General features: G+C 44.6%; 1 protein-coding gene across 3 annotated transcripts in view; it reads left to right on the top strand.

The window, feature by feature from the left end:
• LOC140391605 (nectin-3-like) overlaps positions 1–26,443 on the top strand; it is a 423,814-nt gene that overhangs the window by 291,084 nt on the left and 106,287 nt on the right. For all 3 annotated transcript variants that reach the window (XM_072476263.1, XM_072476264.1, XM_072476265.1), the window contains exon 2: positions 14,063–14,404. In XM_072476263.1, coding sequence (XP_072332364.1) covers positions 14,063–14,404 — 342 coding nt within the window. The remainder of the gene's footprint in view (positions 1–14,062; positions 14,405–26,443) is intronic.

The raw sequence follows: 26,443 nt of genomic DNA, 5'->3' as shown, positions 1-26,443 counted from the left end.
CTCCAGTGCCAGTACATCCTTCCTCAAGTAAGGAGACCAAAACTGAACACACTACTCCAGGTGTGGCCTCACCAACACCTTATCCAATTTCAGCATAACCTCCCTAGTCTTAAACCCATCCCTCTAGCAATGAAGGACAAAATTCCATTTGCCTTCTTAATCACCTGTTGCACCTGTAAACCAACTTTTTAGACTCCTGCACTAGCACACCCAGGTCTCTCTGCGCAGCAGCATGTTTTAATATTTTATCATTTAAATAATAATCCCTTTTGCTGTTATTCCTACCAAAATGGATAACCTCACATTTGTCAACATTGTATTCCATTTGCCAGACCCGAGCCCATTTACTTAACCTATCCAAATCCCTCTGCAGACTTCCAGTATCCTCTGCACTTTTTGCTTTACCACTTATCTTAGTGTCGTCTGCAAACTTGGACACATTGCCCTTGGTCCCCAACTCCAAATCATCTATGTAAATTGTGAACAGTTGTGGGCCCAACACTGATCCCTGAGGGACACCACTAGCTACTGATTGCCAACCAGAGAAACACCCATTAATCCCCACTCTTTGCTTTCTATTAATTAACCAATCCTCTATCCATGCTACTACTTTCCCCTTAATGCCATGCATCTTATGCAGCAACCTTTTGTGTGGCACCTTGTCAAAGGCTTTCTGGAAATCCAGATATACCACATCCATTGGCTCCCCGTTATCTACCGGACTGTTAAGGTCCTCAGAAAATTCCACTAAATTAGTTAGGCACGACCTGCCCTTTATGAACCCATGCTGTGTCTGCCCAATGGGACAATTTCCATCCAGATGCCTCGCTATTTCTGTCTTGATGATAGATTCAGCATCTTCCCTACTACCGAAGTTAAGCTCACTGGCCTATAATTACCCGCTTTCTGCCTACCTTCTTCTTTAAACAGTGGTGTCACGTTTGCTAATTTCCAATCCGCCGGGACCACCCCAGAGTCTAGTGAATTTTGGTAAATTATCACTAGTGCATTTGCAATTTCCCTAGCCATCTCTTTTAGCACTCTGGGATGCATTCCATCAGGTCCAGGAGACTTGTCTACCTTTAGCCCCATTAGCTTGCCCATCACTACCTCCTTAGTGATAACAATCATCTCAAGATCCTCACCTGTCATAGCCTCGTTTCCGTCAGTCACTGGCATGTTATTTGTGTCTTCCACTGTGAAGACCGACCCAAAAAACCTGTTCAGTTCCTCAGCCATTTCCTCATCTCCCATTATTAAATCTTCCTTCTCATAAGAACATAAGAACTAGGAACAGGAGTAGGCCATCTGGCCCCTCGAGCCTGCTCCGCCCTTTAATGAGATCATGGCTGATCTTTGTGGACTCAGCACCACTCTCCGGCCCGTACACCATATCCCCGAATCCCTTTATTGTTTAGAAAGGTATCTATCTTTTTCTTAAAAACGTTTAAAGAAGGAGCCTCAACTGCTTCACTGGGCAAGGAATTACAGAGATTCACAACCCTTTGGGTGAAGAAGTTACTCCTAAACTCGGTCCTAAATCTACTTCCCCTTATTTTGAGGCTTTGCCCCCTAGTTCTGCTTTCCCCAACGAGTGGAAACAACCTGCATACATCTACCCTATCTATTCCCTTCATAATTTTATATGTTTCAATAAGATCCCCCCGCATCCTTCTAAACTCTCATGAGTACAGTCCCAGTCTACTCAACCTCTCGTCAAAATCTAGTCCCCTCAACTCTGGGATGAACCTAGTGAATCTCCTCTGCACTCCCTCCAGTGCCAATATGTCCTTTCTCAGGTAAGGAGGCCAAAACTGAACACACTACTCCAGATGTGGCCTCACCAACACCTTATACAATTGCAGCATAACCTCCCTAGTCTTGAACTCAAATCCCTCGAGCAATGAAAGACAAAACTCGATTAGCCTTCTTAATCACCTGTTGCACCTGCACACCAACTTTTTGTGACTCGTGCACCAGCACACCCAGGTCCCTCTGCACAGCAGCATGTTTTAACATCTTACCATTTAAATAATAATCCATTCCGATGTTATTCCTCCCAAAATAGATAGCCTCACACTTGGCAACATTGAATTCCATCTGCCAAACCCAAGCCCATTCACCTAACCTATCCAAATCCTTCTGCAGACTTCCGGTATCCTCTGCACTTTTTGCATTACCACTCATCTTAGTGTCGTCTGCAAACTTTGATACATTGCACTTGGTCCCAAACTCCAAATCCTGTACCAGCCTCCCCGAACAGGCGCTGGAATGTGGTGACTAGGGGCTTTTCACAGTATCTTCATTGAAGCCTACTCGTGACAATAAGCGATTTTCATTCATTTCATTTCATTTTCATCCTCTAAAGGACCAATATTTACCTTAGCCATTCTTTTTTGTTTTATATATTTGTAGAAATTTTTACTATCTGTTTTTATATTCTGAGCAAGTTTACTCTCATAATCTATCTTGCTCTTCTTTATAGCTTTTTTAGTAGCTTTCTGTTGCCCCCTAAAGATTTCCCAGTCCTCTAGTCTCCCACTGATCTTCGTTACTTTGTATGTTTTTTCCTTCAATTTCATACTCTCCCTTATTTCCTTAGATATCCACGGTCGATTTTCCCTCTTTTTACCGTCCTTCCTTTTTGTTGGTATAAACCTTTGCTGAGCACTGTGAAAAATCACTTGGAAGGTTCTCCACTGGACCTCAACTGTTTCACCATAAAGTCTTTGCTCCCAGTCTCCCTTAGCTAGTTCTTCTCTCATCCCATTGTAATCTCCTTTGTTTAAGCACAAAACACTAGTGCTTGATTTTACCTTCTCACCCCCCATCTGTATTTTAAATTCCACCATATTGTGATCGCTCCTTCCGAGAGGATCCCTATCTATGAGATCCTGAATCAATCCTGTCTCATTACACAGGACCAGATCTAGGACCGCTTGTTCCCTCGTAGGTTCCATTACACACTGTTCTAGGAAACTATCGCCGATGTATTCTATAAACTCCTCCTCAAGGCTGCCTTGACCGACCTGGTTAAACCAATCGACATGTAGATTAAAATCCCCCATGATAACTGCTGTACCATTTCTACATGCATCAGTTATTTTCTGGCCTATAGACTACTCCTATCAGTGACTTTTTCGCCTTACTATTCGTGATTTCCACCCAAATGGATTCAACCTTATCCTCCATAGCACCGATGTCATCCCTTACTGTTGCCCGGATGTCATCCTTAAATAACAGAGCTACACCACCTCCCTTACCATCCACTCTGTCCTTCCGAATAGTTTGATACCCTCGGGTATTTAACTCCCAGTCGTGACCATCCTTTAACCATGTTTCAGTAATGGCCACTAAATCATAGTCATTCACGATGATTTGCGCCATCAACTCATTTACCTTATTCCGAATACTACGAGCATTCAGGTAAAGTACACTTATGTTGGCTTTTTTACCTCTGTTCTGAATCTTAACACCTCGATCAGTAACCTCTCCTAAGTTATATTTCCTCTTAACCTTTCTCCTAATTTTCCTTGTCGTTGAACCCATATCTTCATGTAACAACCTGCCGCGTCGCTTACCATTAATGTTTTCACTTCCCGTTTTATTCCCTTTAGTATTCCTGGTCACATTCACTGAGCTCTCCTCAGCCACTGTACCTTGTACTGTCGCCCTTTTTGATTTTTGACTATGGCTTCTCTGCCTTACACTTTCCCCCTTACTGCCTTTTATTTCTGTCCCTGTTTTACTACCTTCCAACTTCCTGCATCGGTTCCATCCCCCTGCCACATTAGTTTAAACTCTCCCCAACAGCTCTAGCAAACACCCCCCCTAGGACATCGGTTCCAGTCCTGTCCGGGTGCAGACCGTCCGGTTTGTACTGGTCCCTCCTCCCCCAGAACCGGTTCCAATGTCCCAGGAATTTGACTCCCTCCCTCTTGCACCATCTCTCGAGCCACGCATTCATCCTATCTATCCTGACATTCCTACTCTGACTAGCTCGTGGCACTGGTAGCAATCCTGAGATTACTACCTTTGAGGTCCTACTTTTTAGTTTAACTCCTAACTCCCTAAATTCAGCTTGTAGGACCTCATCCCATTTTTTACCTATATCGCTGGTGCCTATGTGCACCATGACAGCTTTAGATTAGTTGCATTTGAGGAAAAAACTTTCTTTTGTGCTTTTAGAATGTAACCCAAGTGGAGACTTTATTGTCCACTAACTATGGCTAGGTAGTACAACTACTAATTAATGGAGCTTACACCTGGTGGTGAGGTCATCAACAAAAGGAATTAGCCTGCTTGAGCTTGTCCTCCCCAACAAACCTGACACAAACATGCCTGTCCATGATAGCATTGCTGGAAGTGACTTGATGGTTATGAAGACAAAATCTCATCTCCATCATGAGAACTTCCACTGTATAATTTGGTATTACCATAGTGTCAAATTGGGCAGACCAAGGACGGATGAATCAACCCAAAACTGGCATCCATGAGGAACTGTAGGTTGTCAGCGGAAGGACCACTTTGGGGGCAGCACGGTGGCATAGTGGTGAGCACTGCTGCCTCACAACTCCAGGGACCTGGGTTCATTTCCAGCCTCAGGTGACTGTGTGGAGTTTGCACTTTCTCCCTGTGGCTGCGTGGGTTTCCTCTGGATGCTCCGGTTTCCTCCCAGAGTCCAAAAATGTGCAGGTTAGGTGGATTGACTTTGCTAAATTGCCCCTTAGTGTCTTTTTTTAATGAATTATTTTATGGGATGGGGGTGTCACTGTCTCGGCTTGCATTTATTGTCCATCCCTGACTCCCCTCTGCCCTCTGCAGCCCATGTGGATGAGCTATGTAGCCCCGGCAAGATATCTCACAGCTCTTGCTCTGTATTAAATATTGCAGCCACACAAAATAATTTAAAGGGACTACAGACACATACTGAAAATACAGGCACTATGTAATCTTGCTACTGAGGATTTTCCCCCATTTCATGTTTTTGTTTCAGATTTTCCAATATTTCACCTTTTATTTATTTGGACTTTAATGTACAAGTACAAAGTGCAAGCTTGTTTCCAAAGAAATTCATACTTTACAACAACTAACATATCTTGCCTAATTTAAAAAACATAGCACAGACAGATCAAAATTGACTTTAAAATATTCTTTAATTTTCAATGAGAAAACATATTTGAACATTAAATACTGTAGTGCAGCTACTTACTTACAAAGTAAATAAAAAACATCCCCTGAAGTCATCTCCCAATTCTAATTGCTTTTGGGAAAAGAATTACAAGGTTCAGATGTATAGCCCTGCAGTTTGACTTTTATTTGAATAGTAATTCTAAACAGCCTGTAATAAGCAATCCACAGAATCTCAAGAAAGTGCTGCATTAACAATTGCTGACAAATGGTGCAGAAAAAAATAGAAATAAATAAATTATATGACCCTGTAGTAATTGTTTGTTGACTGTGTAGCAATGCTTGACTTAATTGAAAATGCTGGTATATCAAAACTGTTGACTTAAAATTTAAGTTGCAATATGAATGTGATTTTCCAGCCACTTTGCACCCGGTGCAAATGCAGTTATGTTGGAAAAATATGGTGTGAGGCCCAGACGAGATTTGCAGTTTGTGGTCTTCCCAGACCCTTCAAGCTGCCGTGATCCAAATCTTGCCCAGAAAGGGTGAGAACCAGAGTAGCATGCATTTTACTTGATTGTAATTTCATTAGCGAGATTGAAGTCAAGTGTTCCAACCTTACAGGATGCCCCCCCCCCCCCCCCCCCCTCCCGTGGGATGTCACATCAGGCCAGTTACTACTGGTCTTTATAAATGGAGACCAGGTGCCATGGACTCCAAGAGGGAGGAAGGGGGTGAGTACCCCTCTCCAATTAGTACTGGTACGCAAAGTCACAGCTGGCCAGATGTCATGGGGGAGGTCCTTCAAAGGAGCTGGGGGTTGGGGGACTCTGGCTGGGCTGGAGGGCGCCAGGCTGGGGGTCTCCCCCAGGTGGGGGTCACGGCGGGTCTGTGAAACATTGAAACCAGCTTGCTTTCTTGTATAATACTCCTTAGTAGCGCACAGCACAGCTATAATGTTTCTATCCTAAAATCCTCTTGCAGGGGAGAGCCATTCTACAGCTTGTCTGTTAGAGAAGCATTTCAAACCTTGAAGTTTCAATGGGCTTTGTGGTTTCACTGTTGCTGTATGCCTGATTTTATGCCTTTTTAGTTTCTTAAGACATCCTGGGCTAGTGTGTGATCGATTCCAGCCCCACAGGCTACGGAGTCTCAGCACAAGTTAATTAACCAATAATTGTAAAATTCCTGAAGTATTTGGCCCTTTGCTGCTCAATAATTTATATTCAACAGGTTTGTAAGTGAAACACAATTACGGTTTACTTATCATAGAAATAAAGATGAAATATGCAGAAATTATCGTGTAATAACGGAAGCTAATCTACTGCATCCCCCTTCAGCTGTCCCACCCTCTACCAATACGCACACAAGACAAATAAACATAGGGGTGGTAAGCGGTAAAAATAATAAGGATTAAGATAAAGGAAAGATGAGAGTCTTTGCCTTCGAGGTTGGTTTCTTGGCTGCAGGCTTTCGTCCCAGGATGCTGAGTGATCAAAGTCACCGGTGTACAGTTGGTGATGGTCTTCTGGCAGGCGGTTCATTCAGTACTCACAGGCAGTAGGATTTCCTCTGGAGAGGTACTTGGCCTTTATTAAATTGAGCCTTCAACTCACTCTTGGTCTTGTATCAAACCAAGCTCCCAGCCAGAGTTTCTAATCTCAATTCTTTATAATTTCAAGAAAATGACCTGCAACCTTACCGGAATTCTTATACTGGATTTTCAGAGAGATTTCATCATAATCAGAGAGAGAAAATCAGAGAAGCTTCTTCCAGTTTCTGAACTGAAAGCGAAACTACAGCCCAACTCTAATGGGGAGAGAAATAGTCCCAAGAAATCCGAACAACTTAACACGTGCTATCAGCAAAGCCCAGTGTCTCGAGCTAGTTCATTGGCCGCCAGCCAAGTCCATCAATCTGAGTCATCACTGATGTCAAGCCAAATCATTCTGGAATCTGCTTGTTTGAATTAAAGGATGCTTCATGCAGACTGCCTTCTTAAAGTCACAGGGTCACAGGTCACTGCTTCTGCTTGAGTTAAAGATATAGGTTGCCTTCAAGACACATGTCCTAAACCATCCAGAGGTCAAAATTGTAAAAGCAAAAAAATAAAAGAACGGGGAAAACAGGAACCAAATGGGACTTAAACAGGAAGATCCTTACAACTTGTTTATATTCCATTTCACATTAACTCTGAAGAGATTCCTCGATTGCACACGTGGGGCTTGGCTGAACTCCGTTTTTATTTTCAATGGTTTTTTTTGATTCTCCATTGTGACCGAACTCTGTGGCTTGCTTGGAGGCTTTTTCCCCATCCAAGCAACTGGCTGTTCTCAGACATGTGTATAAAGTTCTTCATTGGTGACCTCTTATTATGAGGGACACGAACAGGGTAGATAATGAGCAGCTGTTCCCCTTATCTGAAGGGTTAGTTATGAGGGGATACAAGTTCACGGTGAGGGGCAGGAAGTTTAAGGGGGATTTGAGGAAAACAGTTTTTACCCAGAGGGTGGTGATGGTCTAGAATGCTGGAATACTCTGCCTGGGAGGGTGGGTTGTCGCATCTTTCAAAAAGTACCTGGATGAGAACTTGTCAGGTAATTCCCCAACTAGGGAAGGGGCGGTACTGGACCTGGTATTGGGGAATGAGCCCGGCCAGGTGGTAGATGTTTCAGTAGGGGAGCATTTCGGTAACAGTGACCACAATTCGGTAAGTTTTAAAGTGCTGGTGGACAAGGATAAGAGTGGTCCTAGGATGAATGTGCTAAATTGGGGGAAGGCTAATTATAACAATATTAGGCGGGAACTGAAGAACATAGATTGGGGGCGGATGTTTGAGGGCAAATCAACATCTGACATGTGGGAGGCTTTCAAGTGGCAGTTGAAAGGAATTCAGGACCGGCATGTTCCTGTGAGGAAGAAGGATAAATACGGCAATTTTCGGGAACCATGGGTGACGAGAGATACTGTAGGCCTCGTCAAAAAGAAAAAGGAGGCATTTGTCAGGGCTAAAAGGCTGGGAACAGACGAAGCCTGCGTGGAATATAAGGAAAGTAGGAAGGAACTTAAGCAAGGAGTCAGGAGGGCTAGAAGGGGTCACGAAAAGTCATTGGCAAATAGGGTTAAGGAAAATCCCAAGGCTTTTTACACGTACATAAAAAGCAAGAGGGTAGCCAGGGAAAGGGTTGGCCCACTGAAGGATAGGCAAGGGAATCTATGTGTGGAGCCAGAGGAAATGGGCGAGGTACTAAATGAATACTTTGCATCAGTATTCACCAAAGAGAAGAAATTGGTAGATGTTGAGTCTGGAGAAGGGTGTGTAGATAGCCTGGGTCACATTGAGATCCAAAAAGACGAGGTGTTGGGTGTCTTAAAAAATATTAAGGTAGATAAATCCCCAGGGCCTGATGGAATCTACCCCAGAATACTGAAGGAGGCTGGAGAGGAAATTGCTGAGGCCTTGACAGAAATCTTTGGATCCTCGCTGTCTTCAGGGGATGTCCCGGAGGACTGGAGAATAGCCAATGTTGTTCCTCTGTTTAAGAAGGGTAGCAAGGATAATCCCGGGAACTACAGGCCGGTGAGCCTTACTTCAGTGGTCGGGAAACTACTGGAGAGAATTCTTCGAGACAGGATCTACTCCCATTTGGAAGCAAATGGACGTATTAGTGAGAGGCAGCACGGTTTTGTGAAGGGGAGGTCGTGTCTCACTAACTTGATAGAGTTTTTCGAGGAGGTCGCTAAGATGATTGATGCAGATAGGGCAGTGGATGTTGTCTATATGGACTTCAGTAAGGCCTTTGACAAGGTCCCTCATGGTAGACTAGTACAAAAGGTGAAGTCACACGGGATCAGGGGTGAGCTGGCAAGGTGGATACAGAACTGGCTAGGCCATAGAAGGCAGAGGGTAGCAATGGAAGGATGCTTTTCTCATTGGAGGGCTGTGACCAGTGGTGTTCCACAGGGATCAGTGCTGGGGCCTTTGCTCTTTGTAGTGTATATATAAATGATTTGGAGGAAAATGTAACTGGTTTGATTAGTAAGTTTGCAGACGACACAAAGGTTGGTGGAATTGCGGATAGCGATGAGGACTGTCGGAGGGTACAGCAGGATTTAGATTGTTTGGAGACTTGGGCAGAGAGATGGCAGATGGAGTTTAATCCGGACAAATGTGAGGTAATGCATTTTGGAAGGTCTAATGCAGGTAGGGAATATACAGTGAATGGTCGAACCCTCAAGAGTATTGAAAGTCAAAGAGATCTAGGAGTACAGGTACACAGGTCATTGAAAGGGGCAACACAGGTGGAGAAGGTAGTCAAGAAGGCATACGGCATGCTTGCCTTCATTGGCCGGGGCATTGAGTATAAGAATTGGCAAGTCATGTTGCAGCTGTATAGAACCTTAGTTAGGCCACACTTGGAGTATAGTGTTCAATTCTGGTCGCCACACTACCAGAAGGATGTGGAGGCTTTAGAGAGGGTGCAGAAGAGATTTACCAGAATGTTGCCTGGTATGGAGGGCATTAGCTATGAGGAGCGGTTGAATAAACTCGGTTTGTTCTCACTGGAACGAAGGAGGTTGATGGGAGACCTGATAGAGGTATACAAAATTATGAGGGGCATAGACAGAGTGGATAGTCAGAGGCTTTTCCCCAGGGTAGAGGGGTCAATTACTCGGGGGGCATAGGTTTAAGGTGAGAGGGGCAAGGTTTAGAGTAGATGTACGAGGCAAGTTTTTTACGCAGAGGGTAGTGGGTGCCTGGAACTCGCTACCGGAGGAGGTGGTGGAAGCAGGGACAATAGTGACATTTAAGGGGCATCTTGACAAATACATGAATAGGATGGGAATAGAGGGATACGGACCCAGGAAGTGTAGAAGATTGTAGTTTAGTCGGGCAGCATGGTCGGCACGGGCTTGGAGGGCCGAAGGGCCTGTTCCTGTGCTGTACATTTCTTTGTTCTTTGTTCTTTGTTAATTGTTGGAAAAGATTCTCAGAGATAGGATCAATGCACATTTGGAAGTGAATGGTCTTATTAACGACAGACAGTATGGTTTTGTACCAGGGAGGTCATGCCTCACTACTTTAATTGAATTTCTTGAGGAGGTGACAAAATTGATTGATATGGGGAGGGCTGTGGATGTTGTCTACATGGACTTTAGTAAAGCATTTGATAAGGTCCCTCATGGCAGGCTGGTGCAAAAGATTAGATCACATGGGGTCAGGGCTGAACGAGCTGGATGGATCCAGAACTGGCTTGGCCACAGAAGACAGACGGCAGCAGTGGAAGGGTGTTTTTCCGAATGGAGGTCTGTAACTAGTGGTGTTCCGCAGGGATCTGTACTGGGACCTCTGCACTTTGTAATATATATAAATGACTTGGAAGAAAACGTAGCGGGTCTGATTAACAAGTTTGCGAATGATACTAAGATTGCTGGAGTTTCAAATAGTGATGAAGATTGTCAGAGAATACAACAGGATACTGATAGGCCGTAAAATTGGGCAGAGAAATGGCAAATGGAATTTAATCTGGACAAATACGAGGTGATGCATTTTGGTGATCCCAATTCTGGTGGGAGCTTTAAAATAAATGCCAGAACCATCGGATGCACAGAGACACCAAGAGATCTGGGCGTGCATAAGTGGCAGCACAGATGGAAATGGTGGTAAAGAAAGCATATGGCATGCTTGCCTTCATCGGATGGGGTTTTGAGTATAAAAGCTCGAAAATTATGTTACAGTTTTATAGAACGTTGGTTAGGCCACATTTGGAATACTGTGTCCAATTCTGGTCATCACACCACCAGAAGGACGTGGAGGCTTTGGAGCGAGTACAAAAAAGGTTTACCAGTATGTTGCCTGGTATTAGCTGTGAGGAGAGTTGAATAAACTGGGATTATTCTCCCTAGAGAGATGGAGGCTGAGGGGCGACCTGATAGAAGTTCATAAAACTATTAGGGATATAGATAGGATGAAAAGTTGGAGGCTTTTTCCCAGGATGGAAATGACAATTACAAGGGGGCACAAGTTCAAGGTGAGGGGCAAAAGGTTCAGTGGAGATATGCGGGGAGGTTTTTTTACACACAGAGTGGTGGTGACCTGGAATGCACTGCCAAGTGAGGTGGTTGAGGCAGGTACGTTAGCAACCTATAAGACTTATCTGGATAGGCACATGAACAGACGGGGTATAGAAGAATGCAGGCGGCCGGTCTAGATAGGACACGTGATCGGTGCAGGCTTGGAGGGCCTGTTCCTGTGCTGTATTGTTCTTTGTTCTTTGCCACAGCATTCAAGACTCAGGGCGAAGTGCTGGCAAATGGGATGAGTTGGCAGGTCAGGTGCCTTTCATAGGTTAGTGCAGACTCGATGGGCAGTAGCGCCTCTTCTGCATTACATTATTCTGTGATTCTCGCAGCCACTGTTGAATTTTTAGGCTAGCGCCTAAGTAAAGGGAAACAACTTCTCAGTATCTATCCTGTCAAGCCCTTCGTAATCTGAACTGTTTCAGTCAGATCACTTATTTTTCTAACCTAAACCCCGGAGAATGTAGACAAAATTTACTCCACCTGTCATCATGAGGCAATCCTTATGCCCAGGGACCAATCAATTGAACTTTTGCTGTACTGCTTCCTTCCTTATATGGAGACCAAAATTTCACATAGTATTCCAGGTGTGATGCAACTCGAGTGGCAACAGCACAAAGTGGGTTTTTGTTGAAAATCTGAGGACAGTTTAGATGTTCTTGAGAATATTTTGTTTTTTAAATGGTCAACGGTAACAAAGATTTGAAAATCAACTATGTAACATTTCACGATAACCATTATACTCGAAACCTCGTGCAATGAAGGCCAGCAGACCATTAGCTTTCTTTACCGCCTGCTCCTGCGTGCTTACCTTCAGCGACTGGTGCACAAAGACACCCAGGTCCTGCTGCACACTCTCCTCTTCCAATTTATAACCATTCAGGTAGGAATCTGCTTTCCTGTTTTTTGCTTCCTAAGTCAATAACCTCACACTTATCCAAATTATACTGCATCTGCCATTAATTTGCCCAACCTGTCCAGATCATGCTGTAGGATCCCTGCATCCTCATCACAATTCACCCTCCCACCTAACTTGATATCATCTGCAAACTTTGAGATGTTACATTTTGTTCCCTCATCCAAATCATTAATATATATTGTGAGTAGCTGTGGTCCCAGCACCGATCCCTGTGGTACCCCACTAGTTACTGCCTGCCAATTTGAAAAGGACCCATTACTCCCGACTGACTCTTGGTTTCCTCTCTGCCAACCAGTTTTCTATCCACCTCAATACATTTCCCCAATTCCATGCGCTTTAATTTTGCACAATAATCTCTTATGCAGGACTTTGTCAAAAGCCTTCTGAAAGTCCAAATATACCACATCGACTGGCTCCCCCTTGTCAACTGTACTGGTTACATTTTCAAAGAATTCCAACAGATTTGTCCAGCACGATTTTCCTTTCATAAATCCATGCTGACTCTGACTGATTCTGCCACTGCTTTCTAAATGTTCCGCTATAAAGTCCTTGATAATGGATTCAAGCATTTTCCTCACTACCGATGTTAGACTTACTGGTCTATAATTCCCTGCTTTCTCTCTACCTCCCTTTTTGAATATTGAAGTGACGTGAGCTACCCTCCAATCTGCAGGGACAGTTCCAGAGTCGATAGAATCCCGGAAGATGACCACCAATGCATCCACTATTTCCAGAGCCATCTCTTTAAGCACTGGGGGATGCAGATTCTCAGGCCCTGGGGATTTATCCGCCATCATTCCCAATCAATTTTCCCAGCACCATTTCCCGACTAATGGGTAGATGTCTACTGAAATTAGCGCACACGGCTAAAATGGTTTTGCTACGCCTTTGGAAAGTTGTGCTCAAGGTCAACTATCAGTCAGAATTTAGTCCAGAGATTTTTTATTAAATGGGCATGTTAGTTTGAGGCCATTGTAACAGTTTTGTTTTATTTTGTTGGATTCCCTGACAAATATTGACACTCAGAGATAATAAAAGGCAGTCTCAGCCATCAAAGGAAAGCAGTGCTGTTATTGAAGAAAACTAGTCAAAAATATGGATATATATAGACATTGATGGAGAAGGACAGAAATGTGCTAACCACCTAAAGCATCTAAGGTCCAATGACTCAGTTTTGAAATCCTGAGATAAACTGCTCTGGATTTTCCAGCCCTTCTTGCCAATGGGATCTTTTGGTCCAGCAAAGGTACCTCCCTGTGGCGGGATCCCCATGCAAAACGCTCTCGATTTCGGCAGGACCGCAATATCCCGCTGGTGGCGAGTAGAAAGCCACCTACTCCGCAGGCCAATTACCGCTGTCAGTAAACATGGCTCACGACCTCTCATTCTTTTCCTCCCTTCCTTGATGAATTGGTTGAAGAGGTTAGTTTGGACCCCAAGGGTATTACAACGTACTCCATGCTTTATCTTTGATAAAGGAAGTATCACATTTGTGTTTCATGCTCTACCACCATTTGCTCTATTTGTAATCACAGCAAGATTTTTTTTCCAGGAGGAAGCCCGCATTTCCTGTGACCTGAAACCGTGAAAACTCAGAATGTCAGTGCTCAGCTGCATCCTGTTTTCACCAAAAGGACATAATCTCATTTTTCTACAATGGTTCGGTTCATACTGTTTAGGAATGCAAACCTTGTTGGATTTTCTTTCTTCCGCCTGAAAACCTTTCCAGTTATAGAGCCCTCATCATTGTTCTGGTAAAGATCCGCAAACTGACAGAGATCAGAAATTGAATTTAAAATCTTTCTGATTTTTGAAACTCTCGATCAAGCTGCAATTCATTTCTTAATTGAGCCATTAGATTTTCTTTTTTTTAAAATGTGTGGGGAAGAGAATGTTTGCTATAAAAAATGTATCGTCTATTTTTCTTAACAGGTACCTTGGCTGGACCAGTTGTTGTTGATAAGAAGATATCTGCAATTTTGGACAAAAACGTCACCTTAAAGTGTTTGGTTACCGTGAAAGAAACTGTAACTCAGATCTCCTGGGAGAAGCAAGAACATGGGACCTCAGACACTATTGCAGTGTTTCATCCTCTTTATGGAACCTCAATCCAAGGGAACTATGAAGGAAGAGCTGTGTTCACAAACCCATCTTTGAAAGACGCAACAATTCTGATTACCAGAGTTGGGTTTTCAGATTCTGGAATCTACATCTGCAAGGTCGTCACTTTCCCATTGGGAAATTATCAAGAAGCAAGCATTGTGACTGTAATTGGTATGTATATATAACATATTAAAATCATGGAATACTAGAAATTAAAATATCAGTTGTGAAATTTATCCCATCTATTAACATTGGTTTGCCACTGAAGAAATTCAAAGAAGGCATCTAAAGTCATTACAGCAAAGCCTTACTTTATCAATTATAAATACTGGGTAATAATTGTGATTTATGCCACCTGACTGGTTAAAGTAGGCAAGTTATCAACATGGAATTCAAGACTGAGCAGAGATTTTGTACTTCCGGATATGCTAAAAATATATCCTACTGTCCCTTTCTCCCTCAAGTGTTTATAGAACATATATTATAGAACAAAGAACAATACAGCGCAGTACAGGCCCTTCGGCCCACGATGTTGCACCGAAACAAAAGCCATCTAACCTACACTATGCCATTATCATCCATATGTTTATCCAATAAACTTTTAAATGCCCTCAATGTTGGCGAGTTCACTACTGTAGCAGGTAGGGCATTCCACGGCCCCACTACTCTTTGCGTAAAGAACCTACCTCTGACCTCTGTCCTATATCTATTACCCCTCAGTTTAAAGCTATGTCCCCTCGTGCTAGCCATTTCCATCCGCGGGAGAAGGCTCTCACTGTCCACCCTATCTAACCCCCTGATCATTTTGTATGCCTCTATTAAGTCTCCTCTTAACCTTCTTCTCTCCAACGAAAACAACCTCCAGTCCATCAGCCTTTCCTCATAAGATTTTCCCTCCATACCAGGCAACATCCTGGTAAATCTCCTCTGCACCCGCTCCAAAGCCTCCACGTCCTTCCTATAATGCGGTGACCAGAACTGTACGCAATACTCCAAATGCGGCCATACCAGAGTTCTGTACAGCTGCAACATGACCTCCCGACTCCGGAACTCAATCCCTCTACCAATAAAGGCCAACACTCCATAGGCCTTCTTCACAACCCTATCAACCTGGGTGGCAACTTTCAGGGATCTATGTACATGGACACCTAGATCCCTCTGCTCATCCACACTTTCAAGAACTTTACCATTAGCCAAATATTCCGCATTCCTGTTATTCCTTCCAAAGTGAATCACCTCACACTTCTCTACATTAAACTCCATTTGCCACCTCTCAGCCCAGCTCTGCAGCTTATCTATATCCCTCTGTAACCTGCTACATCCTTCCACACTATCGACAACACCACCGACTTTAGTATCGTCTGCAAATTTACTCACCCACCCTTCTGCGCCTTCCTCTAGGTCATTGATAAAAATGACAAACAGCAACGGCCCCAGAACAGATCCTTGTGGTACTCCACTTGTGACTGTACTCCATTCTGAACATTTCCCATCAACCACCACCCTCTGTCTTCTTTCAGCTAGCCAATTTCTGATCCACATCTCTAAATCACCCTCAATCCCCAGCCTCCGTATTTTCTGCAATAGCCTACCGTGGGGAACCTTATCAAACGCTTTGCTGAAATCCATATACACCACATCCACTGCTCTACCCTCATCTACCTGTTCAGTCACCTTCTCAAATAACTCGATAAGATTTGTGAGGCATGACCTACCCTTCACAAGGCCATGCTGACTATCCCTAATCATATTATTCCTATCTAGATGATTATAAATCTTGTCTCTTATAATCCGCTCCAAGACTTTACCCACTACAGACGTGAGGCTCACCGGTCTATAGTTGCTGGGGTTGTCTCTGCTCCCCTTTTTGAACAAAGGGACCACATTTGCTGTCCTCCAGTCCTCTGGCACTATTCCTGTAGCCAATGATGACATAAAAATCAAAGCCAAAGGTCCAGCAATCTCTTCCCTGGCCTCCCAGAGAATCCTAGGATAAATCCCATCAGGTCCCGGGGACTTATCTATTTTAAGCCTGTCCAGAATTGCCAACACCTCTTCCCTACGTACCTCAATGCCATCTATTCTATGAGCCTGGGGCTCAGCATTCTCCTCCACAACATTATCTTTTTCCTCAGTGAATACCGACGAAAAATATTCATTTAGTATCTCGCCTATCTCTTCAGACTCCACACACAATTTCCCATCCCTGTCCTTGACTGGTCCTACTCTTTTCCTAGTCATTCGCTTATTCCTGACATACCTATAGAAAGCTTTTGGGTTTTCCTTGATCCTTCCTGCCAAATACTTCTCATGTCCCCTCCTTGCTCGTCCTTGCTCTCTCTTTAGATCCTTCCTCGCTACCTTGTAACTATCCATCGCCCCAACTGAAACTTCACACCTCATCTTCACATAGGCCTCCTTCTTCCTCTTAACAAGAGATTCTACTTCCTTGGTAAACCACGGTTCCCTCGCTCGACGCCTTCCTCCCTGCCTGACCGGTACATACTTACCAAGAACACGCAGTAGCTGATCCTTGAACAAGCCCCACTTATCCAGTGTGCCCAACACTTGCAGCCTACTTCTCCACCTTATCCCCCCCCAAGTCACGTTTAATGGCATCATAATTGCCCTTCCCCCAGCTATAACTCTTGCCTTGCGGTGTATACTTATCCCTTTCCATCATTTACGTAAACGTCACCGAATTGTGGTCACTGTCCCCAAAGTGCTCTTCTAAGTCCAAATCCAACACCTGGCCTGGTTCATTACCCAAAACCAAATCCAACGTGGCCTCGCCTGTTGTTGGCCTGTCAACATATTGTTTCAGGAAACCCTCCTGCACACACTGTACAAAAAACGACCCATCTATTGTACTCGAACTATATATTTTCCAGTCAATATTTGGAAAGTTAAAGTATCCCATAATAACTACCCTGTTACTTTCGCTCTTATCCAGAATCATCTTCGCCATCCTTTCCTCTACATCCTTAGAACTATTAGGAGGCCTATAAAAAAACTCCCAACAGGGTGACCTCTCCTTTCCTGTTTCTAACTTCAGCCCATACTACCTCGGAAGAAGAGTCCCCATCTAGCATCCTCTCCGCCACCGTAATACTGCTCTTGACTAGCAGCGCCACACCTCCCCCTCTTTTGCCTCCTTCTCTGAGTTTACTAAAACACCTAAACCCCGGAACCTGCAACATCCATTCCTGTCCCTGCTCTATCCATGTCTCCGAAATGGCCGCAACATCTGCCTTCTTAAAGTGAATCTATGCTGTTTGCCTCAACTACTCCCAGGTTTCCCACTCTAATCTATTAATAACCCCACAGCAAATCCCAGAGGGGTAGTTTATTTGCACACACTCAATAATTTATAATCTTTTATTAGTATCACAAGTAGGTTTACATTAACACTGCAAGGAAGTTACTGTGAAAATCCCCTAGTCGCCACATTCCAGCATCTGTTCGGCTACACAGAGGGAGAGTTCAGAATGTCCAATTCACCGAACAAGCACGTCTTTCGGGACTTGTGGGAGGAAACCGGAGCACCCGGAGGAAGCCCACACAGAATGTGCAGACTCCGCACAGACCGTGAACCAAGCCGGGAATTAAACCTGGGACCCTGGCGCTGTGAAGCAACTGTGCTAACCACTGTGCTACCGTGCTTCCCATCAAATACAGGAGGAGGATGCCATGTAGCCTCCTTTTCACTCATACAGTAAAGGTGGGATAGAGAAAGAAAGAGGGCAAATACACAGAGAAACGAGTTATTGTTTCACATGAGTCCAAGGTCTAATGGGATATTCCTTCACAGAGGAAGTAACTGCACTGCATAATTAACTTTTCTGGCAGAATTGACTTTGACGATGAGACAGCGGTGCAGAGACGAATTCGTCCTGCAGGCGACGGTGTAGAAGTTCTAGTAAAAACAGTGTAGATGGGGCAAGGCATTCAAACCCAGAAAGAGCCCTTGGTAGATTGAAAGATAGCAAACTGAACTTTGCAACGCCACAGTTTTATTTTGGTTGCTGAGATGGTTAAATGTTCCAACCATTAAAAATTTGAAAGAAAGGCTGCAGGGCCAGTGCAGCCCCAATGGACCGAATGGCCTCCTTTTGCACCGTAGAGTGTCTGAGTCTATGAGCTCCAGTTTCCTCAAGCGAGATATCCAAAACCGGATTCCTGGAGTTACTTGAGAGATAGGTACCCTTTGGCAGAGGTCTGCGGCAACTTTGAGGGAAGTTGCATCTTTTGGGATTTTTTGAAGTAGACATGAATGTGCCTTAAAAAGTGAAAATTCATTGCAGCTGTCAAGGGAAGTGCCAAGTTGTCGAGGCATTTAAATCTCCTGGCCTTTATATTTTTGTAAGAATAGTCTGATGTGTTTAAAACCAAAATAATTGCTTGTCTTTTACACTATCTATTGACATAAGCTTTTAGGTCTACAAAATTATGAGGGGCATAGACAGAATGGAGAGTCAGAGATTTTTTCCCAGGGTAGAAGGGTCAATTACTAGGGGGCATAGGTTTAAGGTGAGAGGGGCAAGGTTTAGAGTAGATGTACGAGGCAAGTTTTTTACGCAGAGGGTAGTGGGTGCCTGGAACTCGCTGCCGGAGGAGGTGGTGGAAGCAGGGACGATAGTGACGTTTAAGGGGCATCTTGACAAATACATGAATAAGGTGAGAATAGAGGGATACGGACCACGGAAGTGTAGAAGATTGTAGTTTAGATGGGCAGCATGGTCTGCGCAGGCTTGGAGGGCCAAAGGGCCTGTTCCTGTGCTGTACTTTTTTGTTCTTTGACTATCATTATAGCATTAGTGCTGCATGACTGATTTCGCAACATTTAGTTATCATAGGGTGTCTCAGTTCATAGTTTTAAATGATAGCTCAAAGTCTTATATACTCTTCGAAGTGGGCCATGAGTCTTGATGCTCATTTTTGTTCGGCATAAAGTAGTTAAATGTAGTGAATGGACTTTATCAAAAAGTGTTTTTTAATTAGTGAATTCACCAGTAGATGCTGAAAAAATTTATTTCACCTCAGCGTAGATCCTGAGGTCAATTCTGGCTGAGTTGGCATTGGGGGAGGAGTGAAAGGGCAAAGGGTGGAGTTATGAGTTGGCAACAATTGGCACAGGAGTTATCAAGAGCCATTGATGTTGGATTGAAGGCCATAGATTGGCATGGATGATAAATAATTGAAGATTGCAGCAAAGGCAATGTAATAATCCGAGTGGACAAATCAAATTGTCACTTGTAGTCTGGAACAGGAGTTTGTCGAATGCCTTTGCGGCAGTCTTCTGGAACAATGTGTTGTGGAGCCAAATAGGGATAAAAAAGTTTTAGATCTCGTAAAGTGGCAACTGCACTTCAACATGACCGTATAGTATCCTGATAAAAGATCATCTGGGGAAAAAAAGTAATCACCATCTAAAACAAGAATCTTAAACTTAAACAAAGCCAATTACATAAGCATGAAGAACTGGCTAAGCTGGATTGGCTAAATACACTAAAGGTATGGCCATGGTACACTTAATGAAAAGATTCAAAATGTTCAACAAAAATACGTCACATTAAAAAACAAAATTTTAGCCAGAGCAATCCACCTTACGAAGGAAATTATTACATTAAAAGAGACTTACAATGTTGCGAGGAATAATAGTAAACCTGAGGATTAAGAACAAGGAAAATTACAGCACAGAAACAGGGGGCGGAATCCCCCCCCCCCCCCCCAAACGCCGGGTGGGAGATTCGCCTGGACGCCGCGCGAGTCCCGCCATGCCGCCCTGACGCCAGCTCGCGATTGTCTCCGCCCCCCCCCCCCAAACCGGCACAGCGCGAATCACGGCTGGCCGCTGGGAGAATCGCCGCTTGCCGTTGGTAATGGGCAGGCGGCGATTCCCCGGCCCGGATGGACCGAGCGGCCTGTCCAACACGACAGGTTCCCGTCGGCGCCATACACACCTGGTCGCTGCCGGCAGGAACAGCGCGGGAACACTGGGGGGGACGGCCTGTGGGGGGGCGAGGGGGGGTCCCTGCACCGGGGAGTTGCTCAAAAGGGGTCTGGCCCGCGATCGGTACCCACCGATCGGCGGGCTGGCCTCTCTGAAGGAGGACCTCCTTTCCTCCGCTGCCCCGCAAGATCCATCCGACATCTTCTTGCGGGGCGGCCGCGGGGAGGACGGCAACCACGCGTGCGCGGGTTGGCGCCGGCCAACCCGCACATGTGCGGATGACATTATTTACGCGGCGCCGCTTTTACGCGGCGTAAATGACGCGGTGCCGCTCCTAGCCCCCCCGTGGGCGAGAGAATAAGAGGCTGGGAACGGCCTCCGACGCCGGAGTGAAACACTCCGGTTTTCACTCTGGCGTCGGGACTTAGTCTCCCGATGGGAGAATTGCGCCCAGGCCCTTCAGCCCTCCCAGCCTGCACCGATCCAAATCCTTTATCTAAACACGTCGCCTATTTTCCAAGGATCTACTTCCCTCTGTTCCCCGCCCGTTCATATATCTGTCTAGATGCGTCTTAAATGATGCTATCGTGCCCGCCTCTACCACCTCCGCTAGCAAAGCGTTCCAGGCACCCACCACACTCTGCGTAAAAAAACTTTCCACGCACATCCCCCTTAAACTTCCCCCTCTCACCTTGAAATCGTGACCCCTTGTAATTGACACCCACACTCTTGGAAAAAGCTTGTTGCTATCCACCCTGTCCATACCTCTCATGATTTTGTGGATCTCAATCAGGTCCCCCCTCAACCTCTGTCCTTCCAATGAAAACAATCCTAATCTACTCAACCTTTCTACATAGCTAGCACCCTCCATACCAGGCAGCATCCTGGTGAACCTCCTCTGCATCCTCTCTAAAGCATCCACATCCTTCTGGTAATGTGGCGACCAGAACTGCACGCAGTATTCCAAATGTGGCCTAACCAAAGTCCTACACAACCGTAACATGACCTGCCGACTCTTGTACTCAATACCCTGTCCGATGAAGGCAACCATGCTGTATGCCTTCTTGACCACTCTATCAACCTGCGTTGCCACCTTCAGGGTACAATGGACCTGAACTCACAGATCTCTCTGGACAACAATTTTCCCCAGGACACTTCCATTGACCGTATAGTCTGCTCTTGAAATGAAATGAAAATGAAATGAAAATCGCTTATTGTCACGTGTAGGCTTCAATGAAGTTACTTGAATTGGATCTTCCAAAATGCATCACCTCGCATTTGCCTGGATTGAACTCCATCTGCCATTTCTCTGCCCAACTCTCCAATCTATCTATATTTTGCTGTATTCTCTGACAGTCCCCCTCGCTATCTGCAACTCCACCAATCTTAGTATCATCTGCAAACTTGCTAATCAGACCACCTATACCTTCGTCCAGATCATTTATGTATATCACAAACAACAGTGGTCCGAGCACGGATCCCTATGGAACACCACTAGTCACCCATCTCCATTTTGAGTCACTCCCTTCCACCACTACTCTCTGTCTCCTGTTTCCCAGCCAGATCTTTATCCATCTAGCTAGTGCACCCTGAACTCCATGCGACTTCACTTTTTCCATCAACCTGCCATGGGAAACTTTATCAAACGCCTTACTGAAGTCCATGTATATGACATCTACAGCCCTTCCCTCATCAATTAACTTTGTCACTTCCTCAAAGAATTCTATTAGGTTTGTAAGACATGACCTTCCCTGCACAAAACCATGCTGCCTATCACTGATAAGTCTATTTTCTTCTAAGTGTGAATCGATCCTATCCCTCAGTATCTTCTCCAACAGTTTGCCTACCACAGACGTCAAGCTCACAGGTCTATAATTCCCTGGATTATCCCTGCTACCCTTCTTAAACAAAGGGACAACATTAGCAATTCTCCAGTCCTCCTGGACCTCACCCGTGCTCAAGGATGCTGCAACGATATCTGTCAAGGCCCCAGCTGTTTCCTCCCTCGCTTCCCTCAGTAACCTGGGATAGACCCCATCCGGACATGGGGACTTGTTCACCTTAATGCCTTTAAGAATACCCAAAACTTCCCCCTTCCTTATCCCCCTTCCCTTCCAAAGTACTCATTAAGAATCTCACCCATTTCCTCTGACTCCACACATAAATTCCCTCTTTTGTCTTTGAGTGGGCCAATCCTTTCTCTAGTTACCCTCTTGCTCCTTATACGAATAAAAGGCTTTGGGATTTTCCTTAACGCTGTTAGCCAAAGATATTTCATGACCCCTTTTAGCCCACTTTATTGCGCATTTGAGATTTGTCTTACTTTCCCGATATTCCTCCAAAGCTTCATCAGTTTTAAGTCGCCTAGATCTTATGTATGCTTCCCTTTTCATCTTAGCTAGACTCACAATTCCACCGGTCAACCATGGTTCCCTATTCTTGCCATTTCTATCCCTCATTGGGAAAGATTTTTAAACAAGCAAACGGCGACCAGAGCATGAATAAAAGGGGAAAAAAATAGCTTGAGAGTAACTAGCCAGGAATATAAAAACAGATTAAAGGAACTTTTACAAGAATATACAAAGGAGAATAGCCGAAGTAAACATTGTTCTTTAGAGGCAGAGACAGGGGAATGAAGAAAAGACAGAAATTCAAAACAAATATTTTACCTTCACAGAAGACACAAATTACATACCAGAAGTAGAGGGTAATCAAAGGGGTAATATAAATGGGGAACTTAAGTAATTAGTAGCAACAGGGAAAAGATATTGGAAAAACCTAAGGGATAAAAGATAACAAATCCTCAGTATCTGATGGCCTATATCCTGCGGTTCTAAAAGAGGAAGCTAAAAGAGGTAGTGGTGCAGTTGTTATGATTTTCCAAAGTTCCCTAGATTCTACAATGGGCTCAGCAGGTTGGACAATAGCAAATGTAACACTGCAATTCAAAAAAGGAGACAGAGAGAAAAATGGAAACTACTGGAATCTATAATTTAGGAAGACTTAACAATATACTTGGCTTATCATACTATGATTTTGTAAGTCAATATGATTTGAAAAATGTATTCAAATTTCAATAATCTTTATTAGTGTCACAAGTAGGCTTACATTACACTGCAGAAACTGGTAGGGTCAATTCAAGCAGAGCCAGTAAGTGTCACACAAAAAGATTTTTAGACCAAAGAACAAAGAAATGTACAGCACAGGAACAGGCCCTTCGGCCCTCCAAGCCCGCGCCGACCATGCTGCCCAACTAAACTACAATCTTCTACACTTCCTGGGTCCGTATCCCTCTATTCCCATCCCATTCATGTATTTGTCAAGATGCCCCTTAAATGTCACTATCGTCCCTGCTTCCACCACCTCCTCCAGTAGCGAGTTCCAGGCACCCAATACCCTCTGCGTAAAAACTTGCCTCGTACATCTACTCTAAACCTTGCCCCTCTCACCTTAAACCTATGCCCCTAGTACTTGACCCCTCTACCCTGGGGAAAAGCCTCTGACTATCAACTCTGTCTATGCCCCTCATAATTTTGTAGACCTCTATCAGGTCGCCCCTCAACCTCCTTCGTTCCAGTGAGAACAAACCGAGTTTATTCAACCGCTCCTCATAGCTAATGCCCTCCATACCAGGCAACATTCTGGTGAATCTCTTCTGCACCCTCTCTAAAGCCTCCACATCCTTCTGGTAGTGTGGCGACCAGAATTGAACACTATACTCCAAGTGTGGCCTAACTAAAGTTCTATACAGCTGCGACATGACTTGCCAATTCTTATACTCAATGCCCCGGCCAATGAAGGCAAGCATGCCGTATGCCTTCTTGACTACTTTCTCCACCTGTGTTGCCCCTTTCAGTGACCTGTGGACCTGTACACCTAGATCTCTTTGACTTTCAATACTCTTGAGGGTTCTACCATTCACTGTATATTCCCTACCTGCATTAGACCTTCCAAAATGCATTACCTCACATTTGTCCGGATTAAACTCCATCTGCCATCTCTCCGCCCAAGTCTCCAAACAATCTAAATCCTGCTGTATCCTCTGACAGTCCTCATCGCTATCCGCAATTCCACCAACCTTTGTGTCATCTGCAAACTTACTAATCAGACCAGTTACATTTTCCTCCAAATCATTTATATATACTACAAACAGCAAAGGTCCCAGCACTGATCCCTGTGGAACACCACTGGTCACAGCCCTCCAATTAGAAAAGCATCCTTCCATTGCTACTGTCTGCCTTCTATGACCTAGCCAGTTCTGTATCCACCTTGCCAGCTCACCCCTGATCCTGTGTGACTTCACCTTTTGTACTAGTCTACCATGAGGGACCTTGTCAAAGGCCTTACTGAAGTCCATATAGACAACATCCACTGCCCTACCTGCATCAATCATCTTAGTGACCTCCTCGAAAAACTCTATCAAGTTAGTGAGACACGACCACCCCTTCACAAAACCATGCTGCTTCTCATTAATACGTCCATTTGCTTCCAAATGGGAGTAGATCCTGTCTCGAAGAATTCTCTCCAGTAATTTCCCTACCACTGAAGTAAGGCTCACCGGCCTGTAGTTCCCTGGATTATCCTTGCTACCCTTCTTAAACAGAGGAACAACATTGGCTATTCTCCAGTCCTCCGGGACATCACCTGAAGACAGTGAGGATCCAAAGATTTCTGTCAAGGCCTCAGCAATTTCCTCTCCAGCCTCCTTCAGTATTCTGGGGTAGATCCCATCAGGCCCTGGGGACTTATCTACCTTAATATTTTTTAAGGTAAGAGCTAATTGAATTGGTAATATATTCATGTGGAGATGCCGTCATTGGACTGGGGTGAGCACAGTAAGAAGTCCGACAACACCAGGTTAAAGTCCAACAGGTTTGTTCCGAATCCCTAGCTTTCGGAGCATCTACCAATCCTACCAACTGTCCTGACTTGAGACAATTCACACCCCTTTAATTTGAGATTATCCCTCTCTCCAGTTGCTCCGTCTGTACCTGTAGACTTCATTACCTGCAAGGACTCGCATTCAAAGTATCGTATTGCATCTTTGACTTTGTCTATATATATATTCTGCAACCCACCTCTTCATTCACCTGAGGAAGGAGCAAGTACGAATAACAATAAATGGTAGAACACTTGTGAGTACTGACAGGCAGAGAGATCTGGGCGTGCATGTCCACCAATCACTGAAAGTGGCAACGTATGTGGATAAGGTGGTCAAGAAGGCCTACGTCATGCTGGCCTTCATCAGTCAGGGCATTGAGTATGAAAATTGGCAAGTCATGTTGCAGCTGTACAGGACCTTCGTTAGGCCTCATTTGGAATATTATGTACAATTCTGGTCGCCACACTACCAGAAGGATATGGATGCTTTGGAGAGGATACAGAAGCGGTTTACTAGAATATAGAACATTACAGCGCAGTACAGGTCCTTCGGCCCTCGATGTTGCGCCGACCTGTGAAACCACTCTAAAGCCCATCTACACTATTCCCTTATCGTCCATATGTCTATCCAATGACCATTTGAATGCCCTTAGTGTTGGCGAGTCCACTACTGTTGCAGGCATGGCATTCCATGCCCTTACAACTCTCTGAGTAAAGAACCTACCTCTGACATCTGTCCTCTATCTCCAGAAAGATCCAGGTAACTCTCTCCAGAAGGTGATTGGCTGTCTCTCTCCAGAAAGCCAGTGGGTACTGTATTCTTGAACCTACAGAGGGTTGAAGACAAACCTTGAACATCCTATACTAGGATGTATGGAGGGCATTAGGTATGAGGAGAGGTTATATAAACTCTGTCTGTTCTCACTGGAACAAAGGGAGGTTGAGAGGCGACCTGATAGAGGTCTACAAGATTATGAGTAGCATGGACTGAGTGGATAGTCGGATGCTCTTTCCTCGGGTAGGAGAGTTAAGTACTAGTGGACGTAGGTTTAATGAGTGCGGGGAAAAGTTTAGAACAGATGTGCGAGGCAAGATCTTTACACAGAGGGTGATAAATATATGGAACGTGCTGCCTGTGGAGGGAGCAGGTACTATAGCGGCATTTAAGGGACATCGAGGCAAATATATAAAAGGGTGGGAATGGAAGGATACGGACTCCCGTAAGAACAGACGGTTTTAGTTTAGGCAGGTATCATGGGCGGTGCAGGCTTGGAGGACCAAAGGGCCTGTTCCTGTGCTGTATTGTTCTTTGTTCCCCTTTTACTTCTGCCGTTACATTTTTGATCCATGGATGATTATTGGACATGTCTTTTTAA

This window comes from Scyliorhinus torazame, chromosome 15 (assembly GCF_047496885.1).
Source record: "Scyliorhinus torazame isolate Kashiwa2021f chromosome 15, sScyTor2.1, whole genome shotgun sequence".
Lineage (NCBI taxonomy): Eukaryota > Metazoa > Chordata > Chondrichthyes > Carcharhiniformes > Scyliorhinidae > Scyliorhinus > Scyliorhinus torazame.
Note: the sequence above shows the minus strand (reverse complement) of the source record. Positions and strands in the feature narration are given on the sequence as shown.